Source organism: Eriocheir sinensis, chromosome 2 (assembly GCF_024679095.1).
Source record: "Eriocheir sinensis breed Jianghai 21 chromosome 2, ASM2467909v1, whole genome shotgun sequence".
NCBI lineage: Eukaryota > Metazoa > Arthropoda > Malacostraca > Decapoda > Varunidae > Eriocheir > Eriocheir sinensis.
Genome location: NC_066510.1, coordinates 3,887,874 through 3,915,289, shown reverse-complemented (window position 1 = coordinate 3,915,289; position 27,416 = coordinate 3,887,874). Strand labels below are relative to the sequence as shown.

General features: G+C 42.4%; 1 protein-coding gene across 2 annotated transcripts in view; it reads left to right on the top strand.

Moving 5' to 3' along the window:
• The window catches only part of LOC126998692 (reelin-like), a 438,128-nt gene that overhangs the window by 236,826 nt on the left and 173,886 nt on the right, over positions 1-27,416 (top strand). The window contains exons 42-47 of one of the 2 annotated variants that reach the window (XM_050860691.1): positions 6,254-6,398; positions 7,582-7,757; positions 12,947-13,032; positions 14,791-14,923; positions 16,744-16,851; positions 23,759-23,927. In XM_050860691.1, the coding sequence (XP_050716648.1) occupies positions 6,254-6,398; positions 7,582-7,757; positions 12,947-13,032; positions 14,791-14,923; positions 16,744-16,851; positions 23,759-23,927 (817 nt within the window). The remainder of the gene's footprint in view (positions 1-6,253; positions 6,399-7,581; positions 7,758-12,946; positions 13,033-14,790; positions 14,924-16,743; positions 16,852-23,758; positions 23,928-27,416) is intronic. The other variant, XM_050860695.1, reaches the window with a different exon arrangement.

The following is a 27,416-nucleotide window of genomic DNA, read 5'->3' as shown; positions in this document are numbered from 1 at the left end:
TGGCTATTATGGACCCCAGCATCTTGCCTATAACCGATGTTAAGCTAATTGGGCGATAGTGTGAAGCAGCTGACCTGTCCCCCTTTTTGAAAATCGGCGTCACATTAGCTACTTTCCATGGGCTGGGCACATAACCAGTATTTACCGACATATTAAAGATGTCGGTTAGTGGGTCACTGAGTACATCACTAAATTCCTTTAATGCCCTCGGAAATATCCCGTCAGGACCTGGCGACTTATTCTTCTTAAGCTTATCTATCTCATCCTGAACTACTTGCCTGGTAATTATTATATCCCTCAATTTATCGTCATCCCTGCCCTCGTACACCTGAACCCTTTCCGGAATAGTCGTTCGATCCTCTTGTGTGAATACTGAAAGGAAGTAGTCGTTCAACGATGTGCTCATATTTTCGTAATTTTCTACTAGCTCGCCTGTGTTTGCTTTCAGCGGTCCAATTTTGTCCCTTGTTTTTGTTCTATACATCTGAAAGAAACCCTTAGGATTACTTTTCGCCTCATTTGCTACTTTGATCTCATAGTTCCTTTTTGCTATCCTGGTGTTTTTCTTCACTAATCTAGATAGTTCGACATACCGGCCCCTGAGATGTGTTTCACCATTCTTTATTTTCTGATAAATTCCCTTCTTTAACCCTATCATCTGTAACGAAAAATAATGGCACAAAACTGGTATGTCTATATGAGTACAGCGTCTTTGACCTCCTCCCTTTTAATATTTCTTTCTTTATGGAAGGTCAGAGAGTTCATCCTTTCAGGAGTCTTTTGTTCCACGGATCCACAGTCCTTTAGCCATCGGATATCAGTCAGTTCCCCTGATCTGGGTCGGTTGGGGAGAGGACTAGCTCCTCCCTGTTAAACCATTCTATCGTCAAGAACGGTCCCATAGTCCCTCTTTTTGTTTTGGGGGTGACCTAGGTTGTGCAGATTCTGCGCCCGCCCGGCATTAACCTCGGAGGGCTCTGCATGTGGACTCCTGGAAAGCCCTAAGTGTCTCTGAGGATCGCTGAATGCCTTACCTAGCGAATGAGGTCAGAATGATGAAGGTAGATGTAGTGAGATTCTCTAGATGAGACCTGGCAGTAGGGGTACACCTACTACTGGTCCAGGATGAGCAATGGTGCCCGTCTTAAAAGGAGATAGCTGAGTGGTCGGCGTGGGCAAGGTATCCTAGAGGGTTCAGCATGTGGACATCCTAGAGCAAGGATCAAAGAGAGAGAGAGGATATTTCGCTGAGCATTTGTTTTCCCATCATGCACCGCGTCTGTGACGTCACGCCCGCCAGCTGTTTAACTGGTGCCCACTGGAGCCCAAACCCCTTATTTAAGAAGCTAAAATGGGTGTTTGTGCGTTGTTTGGGTGTTCCAGCAACACAAGGAACTTAGGAAAGAGTGGCCTAAGGTTTTACAGGTTCCCCAGAGACAAGAAAACCTGTCGGAAGTGGAAAATAGCGTGTCGACGGGCAGATAAATATGACGCCAGAAATGCCCGCGTGTGCTCTTGTCACTTCTTAAAAAGTGATTATTCTCCAAGGAGTGATGGTGCCACTTGGGGACTAAAGGTTACAAGGGCACTGAAGCCAGGGGCTGTACCATACGTACATATTCCATCAAAACCACATGCAGGTATGTATAGCGAAAGCAGTGAAGATGAAGGTGACTGGTGGTGGTGGGGTGAGTGTTTTGTCAAGTGCGGGGACAGGTAAGTGGCTGCACGTCCCAGACAGAGCTATTGATTGATGTTGATTTATTGATTGATTGTGCATCTGCTTTGGGCAAGCCTCTCACATTGATTGCCTAGACCAGTGGTGCTCAACCTTTTTGGGTGGCAGGGCCACATTAGATGGGCATTGTGTGATGAGGGCCTCATATTGCCTGAAATGTGAATACGCATAGTAATTAATATATTCTACAGACTGATAACACTGATTATGCTGTGTATATATTGTAACCTTCCGGATAGAGTCGTAATCAAAACACTTCTCACATAAATTGCAGGTCATGTGGAAATTTACAATTATAAGCTACAATAAAGTGAACACCTATATACGAGCGACAGCATTTCGCTGATGGGCAGGGAGGTGTGGAGCGGCTGCGGTGTGCCGGGAGGGTGGGGGGCTCAATTGGGTTGGGGTCCAGGGGAGGTGGCGTGGAAGACAATGGGTATGGGGAGAGGGCTAAGAGTGGATGGGCAACGGTGGGGAAGGCCCGGAAGGGAGTGGTTGGGTAGGAAAGGGGTAGGGTGCCAGAGACCAGGACTGATTGAGAGGATGAGTGGAGAAATGAGAGGGCAGGAACATGAGCGAAGAGAATAGCCGACAAGGAGAGAATTTCCCCCCAAAAATTTAAAAAATCCTAGATTAGCCAGTTTTCAAGGGAAAAAAGACGAGGTGCCTAGGTCTCAGCCCAAAAGCCAAGATCTAGTAAAAAAAAAGCCAAGGAGTGGCAATGCTGATTACATCAACAAAATCAGTGAGGCTAGCCAGCATTCAGGCTGTCAGATGTGCAAAAGCCTTTTTATCATTATAATACTGTAACATCATAAAGTTAACATATAATAAGATATTGAGAATGTGAACAAATAGTATGTATTATGATGGTGATAAGTAGGTTATTTTTTGGTTACTTGCCGAGGGCCGCATTAAACTTCCTTGAGGGCCGCATGCGGCTTACAAACAGTGGGTTGAGCACCCCTGACCTAGACCTTGTAATAGAACTCGAATGACATGTGGCAAGGACGTAATTGTGATTACATGTTGGTAAATTTTATTGAGTATGTAACTACATAATCAGGAAGATTTTTTTTTTTTCCGGTGATTAGAAGTGAAAAATAGCGATTTTCAAGTTATTTACGGCTAGGCCAGTTTTTGCATCACTATAAGAGAATCGTACGGCATTTCTTACTGTTTTAGTCACTGATATTTTGATAGGGATGCAAGAAGGAAATATGAAACACACATAAGAACATAAGAACGCAGGAGTCTACAAGAGGCCGGTAGGCCTGTACGAGGCAGCTCCTTACATGTAGTATAGTATGGACGAAATACAGCATCTGTGACAGCTCAACTTCAGCATTTTTTGCTGTTCTCTTGGTTAATTTTCTCGATTTGGTGCATAAATGTTTCAGCCTATTACAAAAGTTTCATTCTGCACTGGTTTCATATTCTGCTGCATTGAAATAACGTAATAGAAGGGTCTTTCCCATGCTTTCGCCATGGCTTTGGGCACCAGTGCGCACGAGATGCGGGCGTGACGTCATCGTTCCCTGTGACGTCATAACAATGACGTCGGAGCGAAATATCATCTTTCTCTTTGATCCTTGTCCTAGAGGACCCGGGTTCAGATCCCGCCAGCGCTACAAGCTGATAATTTTCAAGCATCACCGAGTGGCTTAATAAAACTATCGGCATGCTGTCCTGAAGACCACCTATTAACCCGGACTTCGGCAACTTTTTTGCGGACTATTTTTGGACAGAGTGGCGTTCCAGGATCTTAGCCTCACCAACTCCCCTCCTCTCACCAACAGTCTTCTACCTCTTGAATTCCGCTTCACTGTTGCCCCTTATCTCTTCTCTCGATGTTTCATGCGGAACGCTACTCTAAACTTGCTAGCTGCATGCCTCCACCCTTCCAGCGGCCCCACTGCAACACGACTTTCTACTCCTGCCCATCCTTATGGTATCCAAATCCCTAAATCAAGAGTTAACCAGCATCTTCATTCTTTCACCCATTTCGCTGGTAAACTCTGGGACAGCCTTCGTACATCTGTATTTCCTCTTCCCTATGACTTGGACTCTTTCAAGAGGGAAGGATCATGACACTTTTCCATCCGAAAGACGGTAGAGAATATCGATAATATTCGTACAATTAGGCTTGCTTAGGCTCGGAACCAATATAGGGATATGTTGAGTAAGAGTAGAACACTCCTGAGAAGAGATAAGGAAAGGTATACCAAGAGTATCACTCACTCTCAGGTGAGCGCTATCTAAACAGCAGATGAGTGCCTCGTGTCAAATACATAGGGGGAGAAGGCTCGATGGTCTGAATAATTTGAGCAGTTATACACTGCAGACTCTCTGAGCACGTTGGGCTGCAAATGCCGGATTCTGTTCCACCCATTGACGAAAGACATCTTCTCTTGATGATGTCAGAGAGGCTGTGGCAAGTTAGAAGGGTGGAAAGGGATCTGGCATTTGTAACATCAGTGAGGAGTTACTCAAAGCTAGAGGTGAGACCATGATCTGTTGGTTGCATATGGTCTTCACTGCCTTATGGCAATATGGTACCATTCCTCCTGACTGGGAAAGGGGACTGATCGTCCTTATCTGGAAAGGGAAAGGGATTCTCAGGTCTGTAACATTTACAGTGGTATTACATTGCTGAGTGTGCCAGTCAAGGTGCTTGCCTATCAAATTGCTTATGCGGATTTGCAATTAGCTGCTGAGGCTTCAGAGACCTAAACAGTCCGGTTTCACGACTGGTAAGTCGTACGCTTCGCGTACTAATGGAACTACGACATGACTCTCAGCATGGGATGCTTGCAGCCTATTTCGGTATCAAGAAGGTGTTTATTAGAGAAAGTGCATTACAGTGAAAATATCCCATAATGAACACCATTGAGTGCCGGGGATCGAACCCGAGCCTTCTGAGTAGAAGTCAGAGCAGCAAACCAACAACGCCACCGATGATCTAAAAGGTTCCCGCGTCAGAGGACACTTCTTCGGCTAATAATTGACGCCCCGGCCCCGCACTGTGGACATGAAGGTGAAGGTGACCCCAAATACACTCGTGACTGTCGGAAACGGTTTTAATCAACCCCTTTTGGCACATACGGTGTATATATACATTAGAGAAACTGCATTAACACGGTGAAAGTGGCCTCTGACGCGGTGACCTTTTAGCTCATCGGTGGCGTAGTTGGTTTGCTGCCCTGACTTCTACTCAGAAGGCTCGGGTTCGATCTCCGGCACTCGGTGGTGTTCGTTATGGAATATTTTCACTGTGTTAATGCAGTTTTTCTAATGTATATAATATATACACCGTATGTGCCAAAAGGGGTTGATTAAAATCGTTTCCGACAGTCACGAGTGTGAGCGGGGTCACCTCCTTCATGTCCACCGTGCGGGGCTGGGGTGTCAGGTATTGGCCGCAGAAGTGGCCTCTGACGCGGTGACTTTTTAGCTCATCGGTGGCGTAGTTGGTTTGCTGCCTTGACTTCTACTCAGAAGGCTCGGGTTCGATTCCCGGCACTCAGTGGTGTTCATTATGGGGTCAAGAAGGTGTTTGATTCAGTGCATCGCGATGCACTCTCTGCAGAATTCCTCCAATGACCGCTAGTCTATTGACTTTCCTGTACTCTGGGACTGAGAGTGCCGTGAAGTGTGGAGAGGGGGCGTGTCCAGCTTCTCACCCGTAAATACGGGAGTGAGTTAAGTCTGTGTCCTTTCCTCATCACTTCTCAGCAATTGCGTAGACTGGTAATACCAGTGTCATTGAGCTTGTTTTTTTTCCAATGATGCAGTAATCATTGCAGTTAATGGGAATTTTGGTGAGGCTCGAGGAAGCGACGCCATTTCGATTTCCGATCTCCTGATCCACTAATAATGTACAGGTGTTTATAAGATTTCTGGATGCAGCAATATAGTATATTCATGCGAGTGACGAAGACATTGTGATCTTAGAAGATTTCACTTACCTTTGTAGGGTAGTGCAGAACAACAGTGGGTTTCGTCAAGAAATATTATCGTGTTTTGAACTCCCTCAGTACGAGTACATGGCGTTTACGATGCCTCTACAGAGAGGCAAAGACCTGGATCTTTATGTCATTTATGGTCCCTGGGTTACTCTACGGCTTTGTTTCATCAACATTGAATATAGTTACTTGAAGAGGCGGGATGATGCCCTTGGTATATACCTTGGCTATACCGGCAAGTGGCACGCTACCCGGAAGCCGACTCTGCTCATCGGATTGTTACTGTAAAAAAGGAGTTTCTAGTGGAGAAAGCAAAGGGGATGGACAAAGAGTTAGCGACGTGAACAAGTCGATGGATATTGCTATGAGGATGTTAGGATGGGGTGGGGCTCTGCATGTAGACTTTCTTGAAAGAACACCTGTGTTTGGCTTTGTAAAGTGAGCGAATTAAGCGACGCCCTCCCACCTTTCCCGCCCTCGGGCGTATACCCTTAGTGATTAATTCAGATCAGCAGAACCCAATTGTAATGTTCCTTGTACTCGTCAGCTGGTCTGTCCAGAGAACGTTTGCTGCGCTGGTCAGGGGCTGAGGTGGCAAGATTCTGTGGCGTACTGACTGGTCAGGCACTGGTGTTTTCGCAGCAGGGAGAGAGGATGCTTGTTACTGTCGACCTGGACCTGACTCACGGAAGGTGCGTCTCAGGACTCAATATTTCTCCTCACTAACATATTACTACCTTCTCTTTATGCCTTCCATCATCTTTGCATTTTATTCAGTCACGTGCCTCATTTTGTCCCTCCCACCAATCTGCCCTCCCCTTCTCTTCATACCCTCACACCATCCTTTCATCTAACTTCAAGTTACATGCCTGTTTTCGTTACTAAGCTGCCTTGCTCCAACATTCACGTCCATTCACGGTGTTTACTTTTTATCGGTGTCGCAGACGCCGATCAACAGATTGTCCATCTTGTTGATGTTGATCTCTTCAAGTTGTTTTCCTGGCTTACCCATGCATTGTAGACATGACATTGCATAATAACATTTGTTAGACCTGATGAACCCTACAACATGGCATTACAATCAAAGTCAGCTTTTTTTTTTTTTCTTTTTTTTTTTTTTTTTTTGCCTGTGGCGCCGGTAGGCCTTTGTAGTAGGGTCTGCTGGTCAGCTCCAGCCCGTTGTTGCGGAGGCAAGTGTTTATGGCGGCGCCATCTTTACTTTTCTGCATTTTTCATTTTAGACCCCTAGTTGCATAATATAAATTGTTGGGGGTGTTGCAGGGTCATGCGACGCCGATCTAGCACAGTTTTTTTTGTGCTATTATCACTTGTTTTTTTAATCAGTAGTCCCATGACGCATTCTTCTATCAATGTGTTCTACCCCACCCGTACCTTGTATTCTCATTCACTACCTTAAATATCATGACAACAAGTGTTCATAGCACAAAAACTGTGCTAGATCGGCGTCGCATGACCTCAAACCCCCCAACAATTTATATTATGCAACTAGGGGTCTAAAATGAAAAAAAAAAAAGCTGACTTTGTTTATAATGCCATGTTGCAGGGTTCATCAGGGCAAACAAATGTTATTTTACAATGTCATGTCTACAATGCTTGGGTAAGCCAGGAAAACAACTTGAAGAGAACAACAACAAGATGGAGAATCTGTTGACCGGTGTCTGCGACGCCGATAAAAAGTCAGTATAATTTACATTAGTAGTTAGGACTTTTCGTTACTTTTTTTCTTTTCTGCTGACCGACCTTTCTCCACCTTACTCTTCACAGCCATTCACTATCCTTAGTATTTTGTTCCCAAGAGTCAGTACAGTAAGCATCGCTTATACCTGCCTCTTTTATGTTTTGTGTTGTCTCCAGCGTGGTTCAATTCTATATCCGCTTTGGCTGCGTGGAAGGCAACCCTGTCCCCGATGACGGTCCCGTGCTGCTGCAGTACTCCATTGATGGTGGCGTGTCCTGGACCTTGCTTGCTGAGCTAGCTGCTGACCCTGCCGAGCCCCGGCGCACCCAACATGTCACCCTCAACCTTCCAGGTACACTACATTCTCAAAAATAGGTATTATCCCGTTCACACATCCAGATATTCACATGTTTCAATGCCATAGGACCAAACGTCACCCTCCCACGTAGTTTATGCATGTCACTCGCTCATGGACATGGGTGACAGTAATCTTATCAATGTTGTTTAAGTGGCGCACATGATATTTCATGGACTGAGGATCTTATCAAAACTTTTAATTCTATTAATTTCACCCTTATATTATATCTCATGATTCCTAGCTAGCTCTTCATTATGAAATGCTTCTGGCCATTTTGCTTTTTTTCTTTGGTTTTGAGAGCATTTCAAAGTTTCTGAAAAAGCAATATTTTTTTTGTGTGTGTACTTGTAGCAGTGGACTCTTTCTTTTTTAATCGCGAAATGGAAAGTTGCGGATTTTCTTTTTTCGTTCTGCTCAGACGCACTCTCGTCTATAACTTGAGCTCTATGGAAAGTACCTACTGCTTTGACAGTTCACAGAGTGGCTGCGTGTGGTGCTGCTTATCTAGTCAATACGGTCCAGTGGCTTCACTCCTGTGACGTCATGCTCCCTCCTTGTATTCTTCCTCCAAGCTCAAGTAACAGTTACAAAAATGGGAGGAATGGAGGAGAGACGAAAGCATGGATAATAATAGAATTATAAATAATTAGTGAAATGTGAAATAAGTGTGGTGTGTATATGTTTTTAACTGCTTAATCGGGGAGGGAGGGATTTTGGTTAACAAATTAATACTATCTGTTACCAATGAACTGAGTATAATATACTAATGAGCATGACTGATCTAAGTTAATACATCGCCATGACTTACAAATGTCCTGGGATCACACTAATAAGGTAACTTCGGTTGTAAAGTGCAAAGTGTAAAATGGCAACCAGGCCCACCATATTTGCTGGGTCACATGTTTTTTTTTTTTTTTTTTTTTTTCTACGTCGCGGCCTATAGCGCCGCTTTCTTTGGGTCCTGATGGTCTGATGGTCAGGCTCTTCTTCTCCCGTCTGGGTCTGATGGTCGGCCCGTTCTTCTGGCGCAGGAGTGTTTTGTTTTATAGCCATCTTGCCATCTTGCATTGACTCATGCCTCCCTCATCTTTCCAAGAATCTCTAGTCCGGGTTGATGGGTGGTCTTCTGGGACAGATGTGGGGTAGTTTAAGCCACTCGGCGGCGGAAAAAAAATCAAAAGTGGCACCGGGCGGGGATTGAACTCGCGTCCTGAACGCGGTGGTGTTACTCTGTCGATTCAGCCACCGCCTCTCACCGTTTACCCATGTAAACATTTCTAGCCATATAACTTTTACCGTTCCTATGGTTTAGAGAGAGCCCAAAGATCAAATATCACATAAGATTGCTACTTCTGCTGACAAATGTGACATATAGAGAAGTAGCACGCTGTTATCCTAATGTACCAATTGCCATGAGGCCAGCATCTCACAGTAAGGATTTATACCTGTACCAGAGCCTAGAAGACAAAAAGCTATATGTAACAATGATGTTCGTTGTGTTATGGAGGCCTTTGGCCACGAATATAACGCAGATAAGGGACGTTTGTTTATTGATTCATCAAAAGTAAGCTCTAAAGCGGAAATTAGTTTCCACAAAATCTTGCCGATTCGCATAAAAACATGAAGCTTCTTTAAGGGAAAAATAATAGCAAGACTAAGCGGAAAGCATGTGGTGATATAAAGGCCGTGGCACTTTTACTGAGAATGTTCCTAAGCCCATGTATTGCCGAAAATCATGCACTTCTGTATTTTGGATATTAATTTTTTTAAGCGTAACATAAGCCTTGAACACCACACCTGATAGAAATATTAAAAAAAAAAAAAAAATCGAATTCATCGTGAAAATTACTATAAGGTTCACTCATTTTAGTCCTTGAGAAAAAAAATCTAAATTTTGTTGACCATTTTTCATCCATTTCCGGATCCTTCTTGACGTTTTCTTGAGCGCTTCCACATGAGCTGGATTTTGGTGATTACTTACTTGGAAACCGACTTTGTCACCAGGTAACGCTGAAGAGGCTGGGGTGAATTATACCCTATATATCATAGCAGCCTCGTAAAATAAAATTCCCTTGCTATGCCATACTCGGTGTCACGAAACGTGTCGAGAAAAAATCTTTTAGGTACGTACTCGCGGATTTGGCATCACTGCTTGCGTGATGGTCTCGCGGCTCATTATCCTATTCTTAACTTATAGGATGCAGTTAGACTTCTGGCCTACTTGCATTAACTGTACTGTAATACTTTGCCACCTCTCTACATCAGCATTGCTGTTATATAAATTTAGGTATTCTTATAATCCCTCCTTTTTGTCATTTATTACCAATAAATAATATATATACATATCAGGATTAATATTAGGACGATGAAAGAGTACAGAAGGTATTTGCCTTAGACCAGTGCTTTCATTATCTTAAAACGTAGCACCAAAACAATCTACGACTAAATCAGGACTAAAAAAATACCAAATCTTACAATAGATGAGTTTATGAAGGACATAGTGTAGACTCACATTCCATCACATTTCAACACTTGCATGGTCTGGGTATTAGGCAAAATTGTTGATCAAAGTCGTTGCGAGGCAACAATTACCGTGGTATTACTCTCCTCAGTGTGTCGGGCAGGGTGATCGCTTTTCTGCTGCTGATGCGAATTTTCTTATCAGCATGCAAAATCTTCAGATACCTGACCAGTCTTAGTTCACTCCTGGTAAGTCAACAATCGACCATGGGGGAACGGCGACTTGAGTTTCGACAGGGACCACTCGCAGCCTTTGTGAGACATTCTGCGGATCCGTGAGATTCCTGCGAGGATTATTGTTCTGGTGACCGGCCTTAAGGCCGCTTTCACACGAGACCACCAGTGGCCACCATTGGTTATCCCAGTGTGAAGGGCCCGCGAAATACAAGCAACCAACACCTGTCGAAACGTGCGTAAGCCACTCTCGGCGGGGTATATACGGGAGGCAAAGGGGTGCTGCAAGCCTGTTAAAAGACCCTCTCGTGTCTTCAATTTCCGTTTCCCTGTTGTCTCATTAACACTAGAGAGTATTTCAGCGTGCTCTTCTAAGACAAATTATCTTGCTCACTCCGTTACTCACCCCGTTTGCTGGGCAAGAATAAGAAGAGACGCCCTCGAAAAATAAGAGCGCATGTGTATCAAATTCAATTATCTGGAATGAACAGTTTTGTGTCATACACCTTACAGTGACTTTTAGGCAGACGATATTTTTTTTATAATTTCTTTCGTATGAGCAAATTTCTGTTTGAGTTTTCCATCCTCATAAGGAGTGACATCACAGTGACTGACACAAACATGTCAAGAAGCACAAAGCCAGAAGCGAAGCTCGCTGTAACTATGAAGTAAATCATAACTAACTGATTTACTCTATTTTGCTAGGATATCACATCAAAACCACTAGGCTTTCTTGTATATAAATTTCATTTATTACTACGTAAGTACAGTGTTTAAGAGTAATGCTAATACTAATCCAAAGAAACAAAATAATTCATTAGGCTGCTGGCTTCAATAAGGACTGGTTACGGGGCTGGTGTGGGAGTAGGAACTAGCGCTTCTACTCTGTAGGGAGTTGTTCAGCAGGTTGATTGAAGATCCGGACAGCATGTGGGTAATCTTCCGCAGCTCGGCAATGACAAGAAAAAGTCAACATGTTTCGTTGGAGACTCGAACCTAGTCCACGCTAGGTCCTCGGACTCACTACGCCCACACGCTAATCACTTGCTCGGCCACTGCCTCCGCGATCCAGGTCGTTCCGGTGCATCCTTTGGTGACACCAGTTTCACTGATCTTTGTTCTGACGATGCTGTACTCGTCGCGGGATCGCCAAACGCCCTGGTGATGGCTCTCGGAGTCCTGCATGAGGAGCCACTGGGAACGATGGTCTCCTTGGCCAAAGCCAAGGTCCAGTCATTTGCAGGACTATTGTATGACATAGTTCAGTCTGTTAATGAATGTGATGAGGACATTAAAGTCATCAAAAGTTTAACATAACGGCAGCTTAACACAAGTCTTACCAGGAAGTCACTCCATGGCTTGGCGTTGCCCACAGTTGTCGATATCTATACAGGCGCACACAGATTAAAATCTTTGTCACGAGCTCGCTGCCTTCGTGTATAGCTGAATAGTGTTATTGAATCGAGGCCTCTTACTAGCTTAGTCCGTGAATGCCATCTACGGCAATATAAGCACGTGGCATGCTACCCCAACGTTGATCGTGCTCATACGACTGTTTCTGTACGAGACATCCCTGCGAGGAGGAGCTCAAGGGGACGCCCGCCTAGCTCATGGCTGGGGCAAAGTGATCGATCTTGGCGGAATGGACTCGGAATAGAAAGGGTGGTTGCGAGGAGGCTTGCTTGCGAGGACCGTTTAAGGTAGTGACGGGTAGTGAGTGAAACGACGGATAACCAAATTCACGTCACCACCACCATGACTACCTTTACCACCGGAAATGCCACTATTGTTGCTACTGCTGTCTATGCCACTATTACTAATACTAGTGTAGTACTATAGCCGGTTCCCCCAAGTCTGAAGTGAGCATTATCGTGCGCTTGCAGCCTACTGTCACACTGCGTGTCCGATTTCGTGGATAATGTATGCTAGCCTACGCATAGTAAACAGTCGTCAATGTCAATAATATGCAGGTAGCAATAACAAATACCGTCAATTGTAGTCGATTTTGAGTTCAAAAAATATTAGTAACGTCGTAAATAGCCGTTTTATTAATATAAAGCCTGCTAATTTTCTGGGTGGTGGACAGCTTCAAGGCTGTTGAATAATCATAATCAGTGATCTTGTAAATTAACAAAACGGCTGTTTGCAACATTACTAATGTTGTTTAACTCATAATCGACTATAATTGACGGTATTTGTCATTGCTGCCTGCATATTATTGACACTGACGACTGTTTACTATGCGTAGGCTAGCACACAGTATCCATGAAATCGGACATGCAGTGTGACAGTAGGTTGCCAGAGCACGATAATGCTCACTTCAGACTTGGGTGAACCGACTATAGTGGAACCTCTATCACTACTACTACTACTACTACTACTACAACTACAACTACTACTACTACTGCTGTTGCTACTGCTGCTGTTGTTGCGTCTGCTGATACTCCTTGTGTTGACAGTAATATTGCCACTACTTTCTCCTTTCCCAGACTTCGCTAAGAAAAATGCGACGCGCCTCAGGTGGTGGCAGCCCTCTCATGACGGCTCCTTCTTCTCCCAGTGGGCCCTCGATCAGGTGAATGCTCTGTACTGTTACTTTACCCCCCCCCCCCTCTCTTAGTCTACTTCTGTCTCTACCTTACCAGCCACTTTCACTCTTATTTCGCCTCTCTTTTTACCTTATCTGTACCAGTTGCGGAAGTTGCTGAAGCCTGGGCAGTTTGGGATCACGCCTGGTAAGTCGACAGCTGACAGTATAATATATATATATATATATATATATATATATATATATATATATATATATATATATATATATATATATATATATATATATATATATATATATATATATATATATATATATATATATATATATATATATATATATATATATATATATATATATATATATATATATATATATATATATATATATATATATATATATATATATACGGTCCACTATGTTGCTCTGACAGTCTACCGGTAGTCAATTAAACGTACCTACATCGGGACCCGCGTATCTATGCTTTGGTTTCTTGATATTGACAATATCATTGACACCCGTCTGTTTGCGAACCCAGGTGTCATGGCTTTGTTCAGCGTCCACGTCTCGCAGTCGTATGTCATTACCGATAGTATATACTTGTTGAGCATCTTCCTCTTGCTTTTCATGCTTGGCCTGCGTTTTTTCTTTTTTTAAGGTGCTGCCTATGGCGCCGGTAGGCTATTTTGAGGGGCCTCTTGGGCGACCCCAACCGGTTAGTGGCGTAGGCGAATTTTATTCATAGTGGCTGCCTTGATATATGACTCAGTGGTGAGTCATGATGTCCACCTTGCCGAAGGCTGCCAGACCGAGTGTGATCCTTCTCTTGATCTCTGAAAGTAGATCGACGTCAGTTGTCACCTTTTTGCCGAGGTAAATGTAGCTGTCGACCTTTTCAATGATCTTGCCGTCGACAGTGATTGGACGAGATGACGTGGTTGTTGAACATCACTTTGGTCTTACCGAGATGCATGTTGAGGCCAACTGCCGGACCAGCTAGTCTTGTGGATGTCAGTGAGCATGCTCTCCAGTTCCTCTTGTGACTTGGCGATCAAGATGATATCATCAGTGAAGATTAGGTGGGAAAGTCAACGTTAAGTCCTCTGTTCTCTCAGTAGTTCCTCCTTATGAAGGTGTCATGTAGGGATGAAATGAAGAGTTTTGGCGAGATATTGTCGCCTTGTCTAGCTCCCCTTTCTATGTTTGATTTTGTCACTGTCCTTGTGAAGCCTCGGGGTGCAGAAGGCACCATTGTACAAATCACTTAAAAGGGTGTTGTACGGCGGGTCGACTATTTGCTTCTTCGTCGCCTCGAAAAAAGAAGCGAATTCCAGAGCCTAAAACATTCTCATAGACAACGAAAGCGAGGCAGAGTGGAATCTTGTACTCGTTTGTCTTCTCTTGTAGCTAGCTGAAGACTTGGATGAGATTCCTAGAGGAGAATCCCGACCTTTATAAAGCCGGCCTGTTCTCTTGATTGATGTTGGTCTATCGTATTTTGCATTCATTTGAGGAGGGCTTGGGAAAACACCTTGTATGTATAGGGACTGCCCTATATGTCTTAAACGTTTAACTATACGCATAAAAAAATGAACTGATATATTTACAATTATGACAAAATTAATAAAATTTATATGAGATACAGAAAAAAAATATAAGGATAAAAGTAATCATATGCGATTCAGAGAATACATAGGTATCTTAGATGAGAGTAAAATAATGAAGCATAGTTTTGGCTGGAAAAAAAAGTATGTGAGATGTTTTGAGTCATGCCTCGTCTTTCAGATCTATGTGGGCAGTACGGCCGAGGGGCTGCCTGGCTTCTCGGACACAGGTAGTGGAGAGGGCTGGCTCCTGCGGCCCGGCTCAACAGTGGAGCCCATGTGTGGCCACCTTCATTCCTCCCTCCACTTTGCTGGTGAGTCTACCATTCCACTACTCCGGCCAAACACCATATTCGGCTGATACATATTTTATGACTGAGTCTGAGTTAACTTTCTTTACTATTTTTTCTATGTCAAAAGAATTGAATGTTGTGGATTTTTTAAATTATTTTTTTCTGTCTTATCACAGATTTCTGAAAAGCAGTCACGTGAGCAGAGTGCCACAACTTACTCTTTTACTGTCCTCATTTCACTGGTGAAAGAATCTCATCATCTCATCCTGGATTGGCTGACTTTAGTTCACTGACCGTTCGTTAGTCTGCAGGTGGCGTGGTGCAGACGAAGCTCACTTGAAATTCATTGGTCACTTTTTTTCTTAAACACAAATATCTAAACCAGTCAGTGGTTATTCACGGCACTACTTCATTTTGAACAGATGGACAAAGTCAGCTGCTCGGCTTTTGTCTAAGATGCAGTGTCGTACGTGCTTGCAAACTTTCAAGAAACTTTATGATTTTATTGGAAATGACACAAATATCGTTTATTTTATTTTTTTATTTCAAAAGTACGGTCTTCTTTCCCTCTCAAGATAATGTTACAAGTCTGGAAAAGTGTAAATTTCCTTCATTTACTATACTACCCACCTACGGATTATATCCCTACATACTTATATCATCAGTTTTTTTGTCCAGCTAATCTATCAATGTTGTGATAGACGGTCACTGTTCTTCCCCTAAATCTATCAACAATGGTGTCCCACAAGGCTCTGTCCTACCTAAAACTCTCTTTCTGTTATTCATCAATGATCTTCTTTCTACGATAAACTATCCTTTCAACTCGTATCCCGATGAATCTACTCTGCATTATTCAACTTCTTTCAACAAATGATCCTCCCAGCAGGAACAACAAGACCCCCTAGACTGGAGACTGCAGAATGCTCAACAAAATTTGCTATCATTTCTGAATAGTATAGGATGAATTTTGTGTCCTTCAACCTCTAAGAAACTCAATTTCTCCACCTGTCAGCTCGACACAACCTTCCAAACGCCTATCCCCTATTCTTCAACAACACTCACCTGTCACTTTTACACTAAACATCCTCGGTCTATCCTTAACTCAAAATTTGAAGTGGAAAACTCATATACCCTCATTTGCACGCACAGTTTCTGCTAGAGACCGGGTTGATGGGTGGTCTTCAGGACATTATGTGGGTAGTCTTAGGCCACTCGGCGGTGACTGAAAAATCCCAGGTGGTTAGCAGCGGTTTCGAACCCGCATCATAGACGACGCGCCGAATGCAGCATATATATATATATATATATATATATATATATATATATATATATATATATATATATATATATATATATATATATATATATATATATATATATATATATATATATATATATATATATATATATATATATATATATATATATATATATATATATATATATACACACACACATATATATATATATATATATATATATATATATATATATATATATATATATATATATATATATATATATATATATATATATATATATATATATATATATATATATATATATATATATATATATATATATATATATATATATATATATATATATATATATATATATATATATATACGTGTGTGTGTATACTACTACTACTACTACTACTACTAATAATAATAATAATAATAATAATAATAATAATAATAATAATAATAATAATAATAATAATAAATGGTTGATTCATTTTATGGCAGTACTAGGTGTGTGTGGGTGTGTATTTATACCCATTTAGCTATGTTGACAGTGGCTCTGGGAGATGTTTCATGTGTACTTGTGTGCTGCAGGCCGCGAGGGGTTCCGGTTGGCAGAGACGCCAGACATCGTGATGACGCAAACCACCTACGTCCAGTTCACGGGATCACTCGCCTGCAAGGAGCCAGCGCCGTGCTTCGGTGCGTAATAGTAGTCACCTTGTCTAGCTGTCTGTAGTGTATTTCTTATCGGATTTATTTTTATTGTATTACTATGAATATTAACTAAGATAGTTATTATGACTTTCGCTTACAATTGAATTCTAATTACTAATTCATATATATATATATATATATATATATATATATATATATATAGAGAGAGAGAGAGAGAGAGAGAAGGGAAGGGTGGGGACGTGCCGGCGTGGGCTCCTCGCTCCTTGGAACTGCTGAGTCGACATTGGCGGGCAGAACCAGGAGTCTGAGAGATTGCTGATATGTCTGTGAAGATTTTACAGGCGAGAAGTGGATTGCATGCTGTTTGTGTCCAAGGTGGTGTCATGTGAAGTGTGCAAATTTGACTGGAGTCACGCATGATAATGTACACACACTCAAAAAACTATCGTTACAGTGGGGTCCGAAGAATTTCACACTGAGCAACCCGGTAATCTCGGTAGGGTTGGTCAGGGTGCGATCACCCCACCACCTCAGCTCTGCTGGGGGGAGCAGGACAAGACCCCCGTAAGGGAGGGATAGAGAGGAAGGGAGACACTGATATACCAGATATCACCATAATATCAACGGAGTGAATTGAGTGCCACTTGTTTAAGCTTTTTATTCACAAATTATTAAACAATAATGCTCATGTGATATACGTAACAGCGGTCGGTAGAAGTATTTTCCCATATCAAAGACAAAAACAACCATCAACGCATGTCAGATATACTTCAGTTCATAATGTGCCATCCTGGAACTAATGCTTCCACTGAACGTGTCTTTTCTTTCATGAACAAGTTGTGGGCATCTGAAAAAAAAACACAACTTCAAATAGCATTGCTGGTAAGAAAGATAAAATTTAACAGAGTTGGATGGACTTCTACAGGTTGTTTAAATCTACTCTTCTCTTGTGCTGCCTCATTGGCTAGTAAAAAGTAGGAACTTTCCGCGCTTTTTAAATTGACGAATAAGGAATTTGGCGCGGGCGTTTTGAATTGCCGAAATTAGCCGTCTCTGGAGAAGAGTAATTTATTAAATAGCTTGCATGCATGAGTTAATTTGTCTGTTGATATAATGACTCGCCGATAATTATTAGAGGATTAATCATATTGGGTGCATTCCATGATTGTTTCGAGACAAGCGAATACCATGACTCGGGTAGTGTTTGCTATGCTAGTGAAACCAATGCCAACGTTATTTCACCATTTGGGTGATAAGTCAAGTTTATAATCCACTATAAATCTATCATAAGGGTTAGCTAAGTTTTACATAACCTCCTAGGCTCAGTGGAGCCGTATGTGGCGATCAGTTAGTGGGATTCACTCTAATATCCGAATCCTGAGTGACTCATCACCGCAAGGTGTTTCTCATATTGTCTCCTAAATGGACGAAATTTTAACTCTTCACTTGTGTGTGAGGTGTCAAAGCATAATTTCATCACCCCAAATACTACAATGTTATAGCTACATAGAACACAGATCAATTCACTTCGACTAAGACTCCACCTGTGTGTTTCATGAAGTGTTACTGTGCCAGCTCAAATTCTACTGCTTCATTTACGAGTCCCGCTCACTTGGTTCAGGCAAGTAAACCCACACCCAACACACGCAGTGATACCAACATGAGTAGCCTGTTCTCAATGGCTTCGTCCTTGGTGTCAGTTTGTATCGTGCTGAATGTGTAACGATAGTTTTTTGAGTGTGTGTACCTAAAATAAATTGGATGTGCACTCCATGTGTTCATAAAACGTCTCTCGCTACCAACATTGTTCAAAAATTGAGTAAATTTAAGCAAGAATTATCTAAAGCAATATATGTGGTAAAAGATGAGGTTTAATCTCGTATGTCCAGTGTCAAGGAGGAGTTGAGTGAGGTGGCAGGCGTGATTTGTGATGAGCAGGCAGAGTCGGGTCGCGCCAGTTTTGCTGACGTAGGCAGACGCAAGAGGAAGAAGAATCGCCTTGTCGTGAAGGCCTCTGATCGAGACAAAAATTGAGAGAGAGAGAGAGAGAGAGAGAGAGAGAGAGAGAGAGAGAGAGAGAGAGAGAGAGATTAAGGCTGCTAAGTTAAAAAATGAAGTTTCCCGGGCATTACAAGGCATTCAATTTACTGATTCAAGATTCACGAATGGAGATAACATTGTTATGAACTTTGATGATGAGAACACAAGGAATGAAGCAGCTCAGAAATTGGAAGATGTAGAGCAATTTAGCATAAAATGTGTGGGAAAACTATGCAATGTACAAAAGGAGGGGACCGGGGATAAGATAATAGGCGCACTTAACAATACGATAGCCGATCCAGGATTCAGGACGTTTCCGAAGTAAAAGAAGGTAATGTTATACTTGTATTTCGTAAGGAATCCTTATAACCAAAAACTAACTAAAATTATGAGTATTCTTTTTCTTGAATACAACATTCAATAAACAACAGAACAATAATATGAAAATAGTATAGCTACTGTTGCCAGATTGTCGTACTCAGAGCACACTATTTAACGGTTTTTGACGCCTAACTATTGCCAAGAAATATTAGGATCTTACTCTTTTAACGATAAATATAAATTAGTTTCGTTTTTGGAGCCCAGAAGACAGTTTTGGGGCAGGAAGTCGAGAAATATAATCGGCTGAGTATGACAATCTGGCAATAATCTGTGGCCGAGGCAGCAGCAGCCCGACATATTGCGGGTGTCAGATACCTTAAATAGCATACTTTTACTGCACAAAGCAGGTGATGTCACTTATTGTGACTTCGTGAGCTTTCATATTTATCTATTTGTGTATATTTCATGGTGGCAAAACTTAAATTACAAGTTTCATTTTTACTGGTGACACGAATTTGTGACTGTTTATCACAATAGAATTTCACTCTAATAAGTGAATCAGACTCCACAGAAATGTTACCAGTGTGTGTATGAACGAATACAAAGATAAGCACATACTTTGATTTAACTCTTGGATGTCTCGTGGATCATTAATAAATAAAAACAAAATATCCGGCTAAGCTACTCTTTAGCCTTTACCTTTAATGGCGCCCGAAAAACAGTCACTCCGCCAAGTTTGTACCCCACATTTGGTAATGTTAGGTACGCCTATTGAGACACTGTTAAACAGGAATGAGTTCCTACACTTGATTCCTGGAGTTGAGGGGAAAATTGAGAAGATTTTTAGCAAGCCTGTTGTCGGTTTCACAATGCACTATATTTTAAAATGTGATCCAACTGTTAAAGAGTTGTTTTATAAATATCATGGCAAGATAAAACTAGAATGGGGAGTGTATACTGTGAGATATAGATACCATGCAATCGTATGTTACCATTGTCAAAGATACGGCCATCTTGAGGTCAACTGTAATGCCAAGAACAATGGAGAAGCCCCAAAATGTTACAAGTGCGCAGGTGATCATATATCAAATGATTGCTCCATAGCTGGAAGGAAATGCATAAATTGTGTGAGGTACAAGAAGCCTGAAATCAACCACCCAGCGAAGTGTTGTGTTGTTCTTCAAACTGAAACTGAGAAAATTCGTAACATAACCGATCATGGCTATTAATTGGTGTTTGAGACTCGAAGATAAATTGTGTGATAAATGTTTAATTAGTTGGAAATAATCGTTGGACATTGAATTGTAATAATATAAATAAAATATCAGATAAATGGAAAATGAAACAATGGATATTTGTGATACTATAAAAAGGAAAAATATTGTAATTAGCACGATCCAAACCATGGCCAAGCAACTATAAATATGCCGTGTTTATTAAGACGACATAAGCAGGTTATCCATGAAAGCAATTAAGGCTCACTCACTCACTACGACGTTGTGAATAATTGCATGTCGAGGATTATTATTGAGGTTAATATCAATATTGCTGACGGCCCTGGGGAGCGCTGCGCTGACAGTGGAGCGGGGCCTGAAACCTCATCAACGGTAAACGGAAAATTGTAATCGTACATATTGTTCTGAACCTCAGGTAAGTGGATATATTAGTCAGATCCAGATGACCATAACATTGCCATCGCTGCTGCCTTGATCTTTCTACCTGCATGTCTTCACGCGCTGCACTAGACTCTATTGTAACCTGTCCCTGTGCTGTCCAGCTTGCTATAGTTACCAGTTCTCCAGTATTTTTTTACGTTTCTTACGAGAATAATGAACAATCTACAACAAATTAACTCTGAAACAGCCATCCTTCCTCATTATTTTCATATTACTACGACTTTGATTGTTCAGAGTTTTGAGTTTTGAGGATGTTAAGATACTTTTGGAACTTGATTGTCACTCCTTGACATCAACAGCATTAATTTTCTTTAAATAACTCAGCATCGTATATTTATTTTTTATTTGTCAGTTTTACAAATTAAAAGTAAGTATATGACTTACCCAAGTCCATTCAATCAATATGGTGTCGCAAATGTGCTCTAAGTACAGACCTGCAGAGCACGCTGGCATATTAACTGCAGGCTTTTCTCTTCCATGATGATGGAGAGAGAGAGAAACTTCCTTCACAAGTATCCCCTGGAGGAGGATACTTGTGTGAAGGAAGTTCAGCCTCTCTCTCTCTCTCTCTCTCTCTCCTCCTCCTCCTCCTCAGCATTATTGTTTCTTCCATATTACACTTCTTTTCCAGAACCTTCTTATTGGCCTTTTTTTTTTCTGCCCTGGTTAGTATGCTACCTTAATAGGGGCAGGAAGGTGGTGGCCAGGTGGTGAGCATGCGGGCGTGGTGAGCCCGGGGACCTAGTTCGAGTCCCACCGATGCACGGTGACAGTTTTCAACAATCACCGAGTGGCGGAAGATTACCCACATGCTGCCCTAATTTAGCGACTTTGTTCAAGTGGAGCACCGAGGGGCAGCATGAGCCAAGCATGAGTTATATATCAAGGCAGCCACTACAAATAAAGCTCGCCTGCACAACGAATGGGCTGGGGTCGTCCAAGAGAACCCTCAAGATAGCCTACCAGCGCTACAGGCAGCACCTAAAAATAGCAGAAAAATCATAACCCCACGAGGGATGGCTGTCTTTACTTCACGTTATCTTGTATCACTTTGTAGATTTACTGAGCTGAATCTTCCAAAAGTTTCATATTGCGTGATGGCCTATAAGTAAATATTTCAGCAAAGAAAGGACCTAAAAGATAAATCGGAGGCAAGTAGCATGGATATTTTGGTTTACTCAGCCGAGTCAGTAATCTTGAAGTGTTGTGCCCACTGTGGGAAGAAGTACAATGATTCCTTGTGCAATGTCATGATGTGTGGATTAGTACAAGTTATAAATTCCACTTTGTTCACATTCTTTTTGGAAATAAATCTCTTCCTCTCCGACTTCAAGTTCATATCATTGGACACGCCGTAAGGAATCCATGCCCTCTTGATAAACTAGGCGGCATAAGATTTGTGGATACTTGAAGCATTAATACCACTAGTGATGACTGGACTGGTATGACTGGGTCTTATTTTCTGTGTTTATTTGAACAAAGTAAAGTAGAGGGTTCCACTTTGTGTCATAGTTGTGGCTCCTGAGTGATACAGATATTTGTTATTTTTTTTAACGTTCAGGCCTAAATTCTTTAGTGGCATGGTGGTCGGCCCAAGCTCGTCATGGCGCAGATAAGTGTATATAGTGGCGCCATCTATTCTTGGCTCATGCTGGCCCCCGGAGCTCATTCTTGATTAACTTGGACGGTTCCTCTAGCTAGACTCCTAGAGTCTGGGTTGATGGATGGTGTTCAGGATAGTATGTGGCTAGTCTTAGGCCACTCGGCGGTGACTGAAAAATCCCAGGTGGTAGCGGAGGATTCGAACCTCCATCGTCCAGGACGCGACGAACGAGGAACTCGCAGGCTAATAGACCAGGAGCCAGGGGGGGTCAGCCTAGCTGGAAAGCGAAAGAATTCTAACCCACATAGTCCTTGTGTCTGCCCTTGCATGAAAATTGAAGTCTGCCGGGCCTGCAGTGGTGGACAAGGTCATGAGGTCATGTCAAAGTTGTAGCCCATAGCATTTATTAGGACCCTGACTTTGGTCCTGATCTGAACATCACGGTAGAGATGGCAAAATGGTCGCAAATGATTCCAATGGACAAGACAAACAACTTACATTCCGACAACATTTGGCTAATGTTACCCATTTGGTCTGTAAAAATGGTCGTAGTTCAGAAATATGGTGCAAATGGCATCTTTTTATGGCAATTAGATAACTAAGACCATTTTTACAGACTTCAATTTTCATGCATGGGCAGACACAAGGACCATTGCTATATGGGTTAGAATTCTTTCGCTTTCCAGCTAGGCTGACCCCCCCTGGAATCCCGCTCTATAACTACTCAGCCACTGCCTCCCCATACAGTGGAAAGGAGTCATACTCATATTCTGCAGCTCTGTGAAGAAAAGTGAAAATTATTATTTTGTCAACCATCCAAAAGAAGGAAAAAAATATTCATTGCAAATTGTCTTTAGATTTCCGGGCACACCTAAGTTTTTAAACACAGGAAAGTAAGAGGCCCTACAAATTAATTGTAACTTTTCTTATATACAAACAGTTGATGGCTTTAAAAGGCATGAAGTATATGTAAGAAAAAAGATGTTGCACATTCCCCTAGGTTAAAAAGGACGAAATTTTGAGGCAAGAAATAACCAGTATCCTCACTCCTTTATCCCCTCCAATAGTAAACTCTTGAACAAAAATTCTTCTGCTGTATTACGTTTTATCCCTATAACTTCAAGACCTTCAAAGGGGGTTTCAAGAGTACCATAATCATTCTCTTCTTGCTTCTTCTGTTTTCTGGCATCATTCCGTTATATTTACAGGAGTATTGTGTTGTGGCCATATATTCTATAGTTCAGTCAATGGTTAATTTTTTTCATAAAACATTATTGTTTATGGTTTTCAGAGGTGGAGATGGAATATTCAGTGGATCACGGTGCAACATGGTGGCCGATCCGATCAGCGTGTCTACCTGATGACCCTGACTGCACTGAATACTGGACGTCTTCCACCCTGACCTCGGACCTGTACGTTGGGCCGTCTTCGGTCACTATGTTGGCCCCGCCAAGACTGAGGTACACATAAGGATATTATGAGAATACACCCTACACCTAAACCTTAAGCCCCATTCACACTGTGCCGACTCTGGGCCACGACAACCCACGACTCTAGGGTACACGAGGTCTTGGGTGTTGATGTGAAAGGGTTGGGCACGTCTTGAAAGAGATCTTGAGACTGTTGCCGAATGCTGCGCCGACGTCGTGATGGGAGTCTGGAGTCGTGAGGGTTAGCGCAAAAAAGTATTCCATGCTAAAGCCCCGTTCACACTGTACCGACTCGGGGCCACGACAACCCACGACTCTAGGGTACACGAGGTCTTGGGTGTTAATGTGAAAGGGTCGGGCATGTCTTGAAAGAGGTCTTGAGACTGTTGCCGAATGCTGCGCCGACGTCGTGACGGGAGTCTGGAGTCGTGAGGGTTAGCGCATAAAGCCCCGTTCACACTGTGCCGACTCTTGGCCACGACTACCCACGACTCTAGGGTACACGAGATCTTGGGTGTTGATGTGAAAGGATCGGGCATATCTTGAAAGAGTCTTGAGAGTGTTGCCGAATGCTGCGCCGACGTCGTGACGCGAGTCTGGAGTTGTGAGGGTTACCACGACATGCTGGCAACTAGTTGGTCGGATGTCCCAGGCAGTCGGCAAGACACCAAGACCCCAATAAAACCTGCCCCCCCTTCTTGGAGCGTGGGAACCAACTTGTCAAATGGAAAAGTCGCTGGGTTGTCGTGGCCCAGAGTCGACATAGTGTGAACGGGGTTTAAAAGTATTCCATGCTAAGCTTTCACGACAAGAGTCGGCTTATAACTTTTCTATTTATTTAGTGCTTTCCATTTTTTTCTAATTATTAGTCTCTATTAATAGAGCTTTCATTTGCCACCAAGCACGCCTTCCTAGCTTCAGTAGTTTTTGCTCGAGCTTGACCAGAAGTCGCGACCCATTTATGAATAATACATTTAATTTGCTTTCTTTTGATACCATATATATATATATATATATATATATATATATATATATATATATATATATATATATATATATATATATATGGTATCAAGAGAAAGCAAATTAAATGTATTATTCATAAATGGGAAGAAATAGGGTTGAATACTAAATAAAAAAAAAATAACATGTATAATAAGGCGCTTAATATAGGTTGATTTATATAGTGAAATGATTATATAAAAATAGTAACTTTTTATATAGATATCTTAAAATGATTTTAATACAAGATAGTCAATATATTGAAGTGTTCATATGTGCATTTTTATGCAGATATATTACTTTTTGTGGCGTCAGGAAGGTTTTTCGTCTCAGCGCGTGAAATGAGTCTGATTCGGCGAATTTTCGTGACGACTTCTGGTCAAGCTCGAGCAAAGACTACTGAAGCTAGGAAGGCGTGCTTGGTGGCAAATGAAAGCTTTATTGATACAGGTTAAGTCAGAAAAGAAATTGGAAAGGTCTAAATAAATAAAAACGTTATAAGCAAAAAACTAGGACGTGTCCAAATCGCTGCAAAAGGGCCGAAAAACAGGTTATTTTGTGACGGCTCGACGACAAACGTGGAATCGAGCTATCAAAAAATCCTTCTAGCTGGACAAACTATATTGCCACATTGCAGCATTCTAGAGGAAATAGCAATGCCACACTACACAAAAACGGCAAAGTGTCTGGAGTTCGTCAAAATCGCTCTCGAAAGGTTTACGTTTCGAGCTCTAGCGACGGAACTACTGGAAGTAGGGAAATGTTATGCATCATATTGGCAGGTAGCACATTGGTAGGGCTAAGTTATTTGTTAGATACGTTTTTTGAAATTCCCAAAACATGAGTGGGTTCCAAGGTTTGGAACTCAAAAATAGGATATTTTCTGAGTCGTTTTTTGCGAATTTATTCGATGTTTTACCCTTTCGAGTCGGTTTTTAAGCCATGTCGCTTATTACAAAATATAGCCCTTTCATTTTCCCGTCGATTGATACCAAAAATATATATGCTAGTTGGCAGCATGTCGCAGACATTCTGCCAACTAGTTGGCCAAATGTCCCAGACAGTCGGCAATCATGATAGCCGACACCAAAACGCCAAAAAAAATTTGGAGCGTGGGAGCCGATTTGTCAAATACAGAAGTCGCTGGGTTGTCGTGGCGCAGGGTCGGCACAGTGTGAACGGGGCTTAAACACTCACGACAGGAGTCGGCAAAAGTTTGGACCAACCGTCACTTATGGTTGAGGTCTGAGGGAGGTCTGGGGTAGTCGTCAAGACTGTCGTCAATAGTCTTAGCTTGTTTTGAGACAGTCGTGACAACTGTCGGGGCCATTTGTCTGTGCCGACTACTTAAGAATGATGAGGGACTGTCGTGACGACAGTCTTCGCCTAAAGAAGGACATTCGTGACGACTGTCGGCTCAGAAATATTGGCTAACACTGCCGCCATCAAGAAATTTATATTTTTATTTTGCAATCACAAGCACAATAACAACTTCTGGGCATGGTTACGTTTCGCTGGCACAAACTTGGGAGCCGCACAGTACGCACGCACTCCTTTTGCCTCCATCTCTCTTGTGTTTAATGACACAACTAGGGTTGCCACCCTGAGGTCAGAAAAATGTGGAATGCAACATCTCACTCTCCAATACGGAATGGATCCATATTTAAAGGAACGGGTGGCAACCCTAAAATTTCTCGAGCTTGCAATGAGTGACAGCCGCAGCACGCTGCTGGTGGAGGCAAGAGGGAGGGGGGAGGGACGTTATGTCGCGTATTTTACACGTATTCTAGGACGAACCTTTGGCAAATTTTAGGGGCTGGTTTTGTGATTGATCGAAAAATGCGCTCACTACAATTTTAAGATACTGAGTTTTATCTGCTTGACCATTCAGATAAGAAAATACCGTATGGAACAAATGCCGTTCCGTATTGGTTCAAAACGGAACGATACATTTCATTCTCGATTACAGAGCGATTCCGTATTTTAAGGAACGGCAAGGCTGCCGCGAAGACCGTCAGGAAGACCGTCGGCCAACTCCTTGGCAACTGTCGGCCAGCTAGTCGGCCAACCAGTTGACAGACATTCTGGAAGACTGTCGTCAAGACCGTCTGCGACTGTCGGCCAATCGGTCGGCAGATTTGGTGTTGTCGTAGACATGGCGCCATTTCAAAAATTGACCGTTGAGACTAGTCTTGAGACTAGTTGACAGCATGCCGCAGACATACTGCCAACTAGTTGGCCGAATGTCCCAGACAGTCGGCAATCATGGTAGCCGACACTAAGACGCCAAAAAATTCTTGGAGCGTGGGAGCCGACTTGTCAAATACAGAAGTCGCTGGGTTGTCGTGGCCCAGAGTCGGCACAGTGTGAACGGGGCTATATAGCTTACAAGTGGCAGCTTATGAGAACTATTTATTCACCACCCGACCTTCTCGGCCATGAGTCTATTTGGTATAGCATCCTGAGCACACTAAACACACATTATAAGCAACACCTCTTTGCACTTAAGCCCCAATT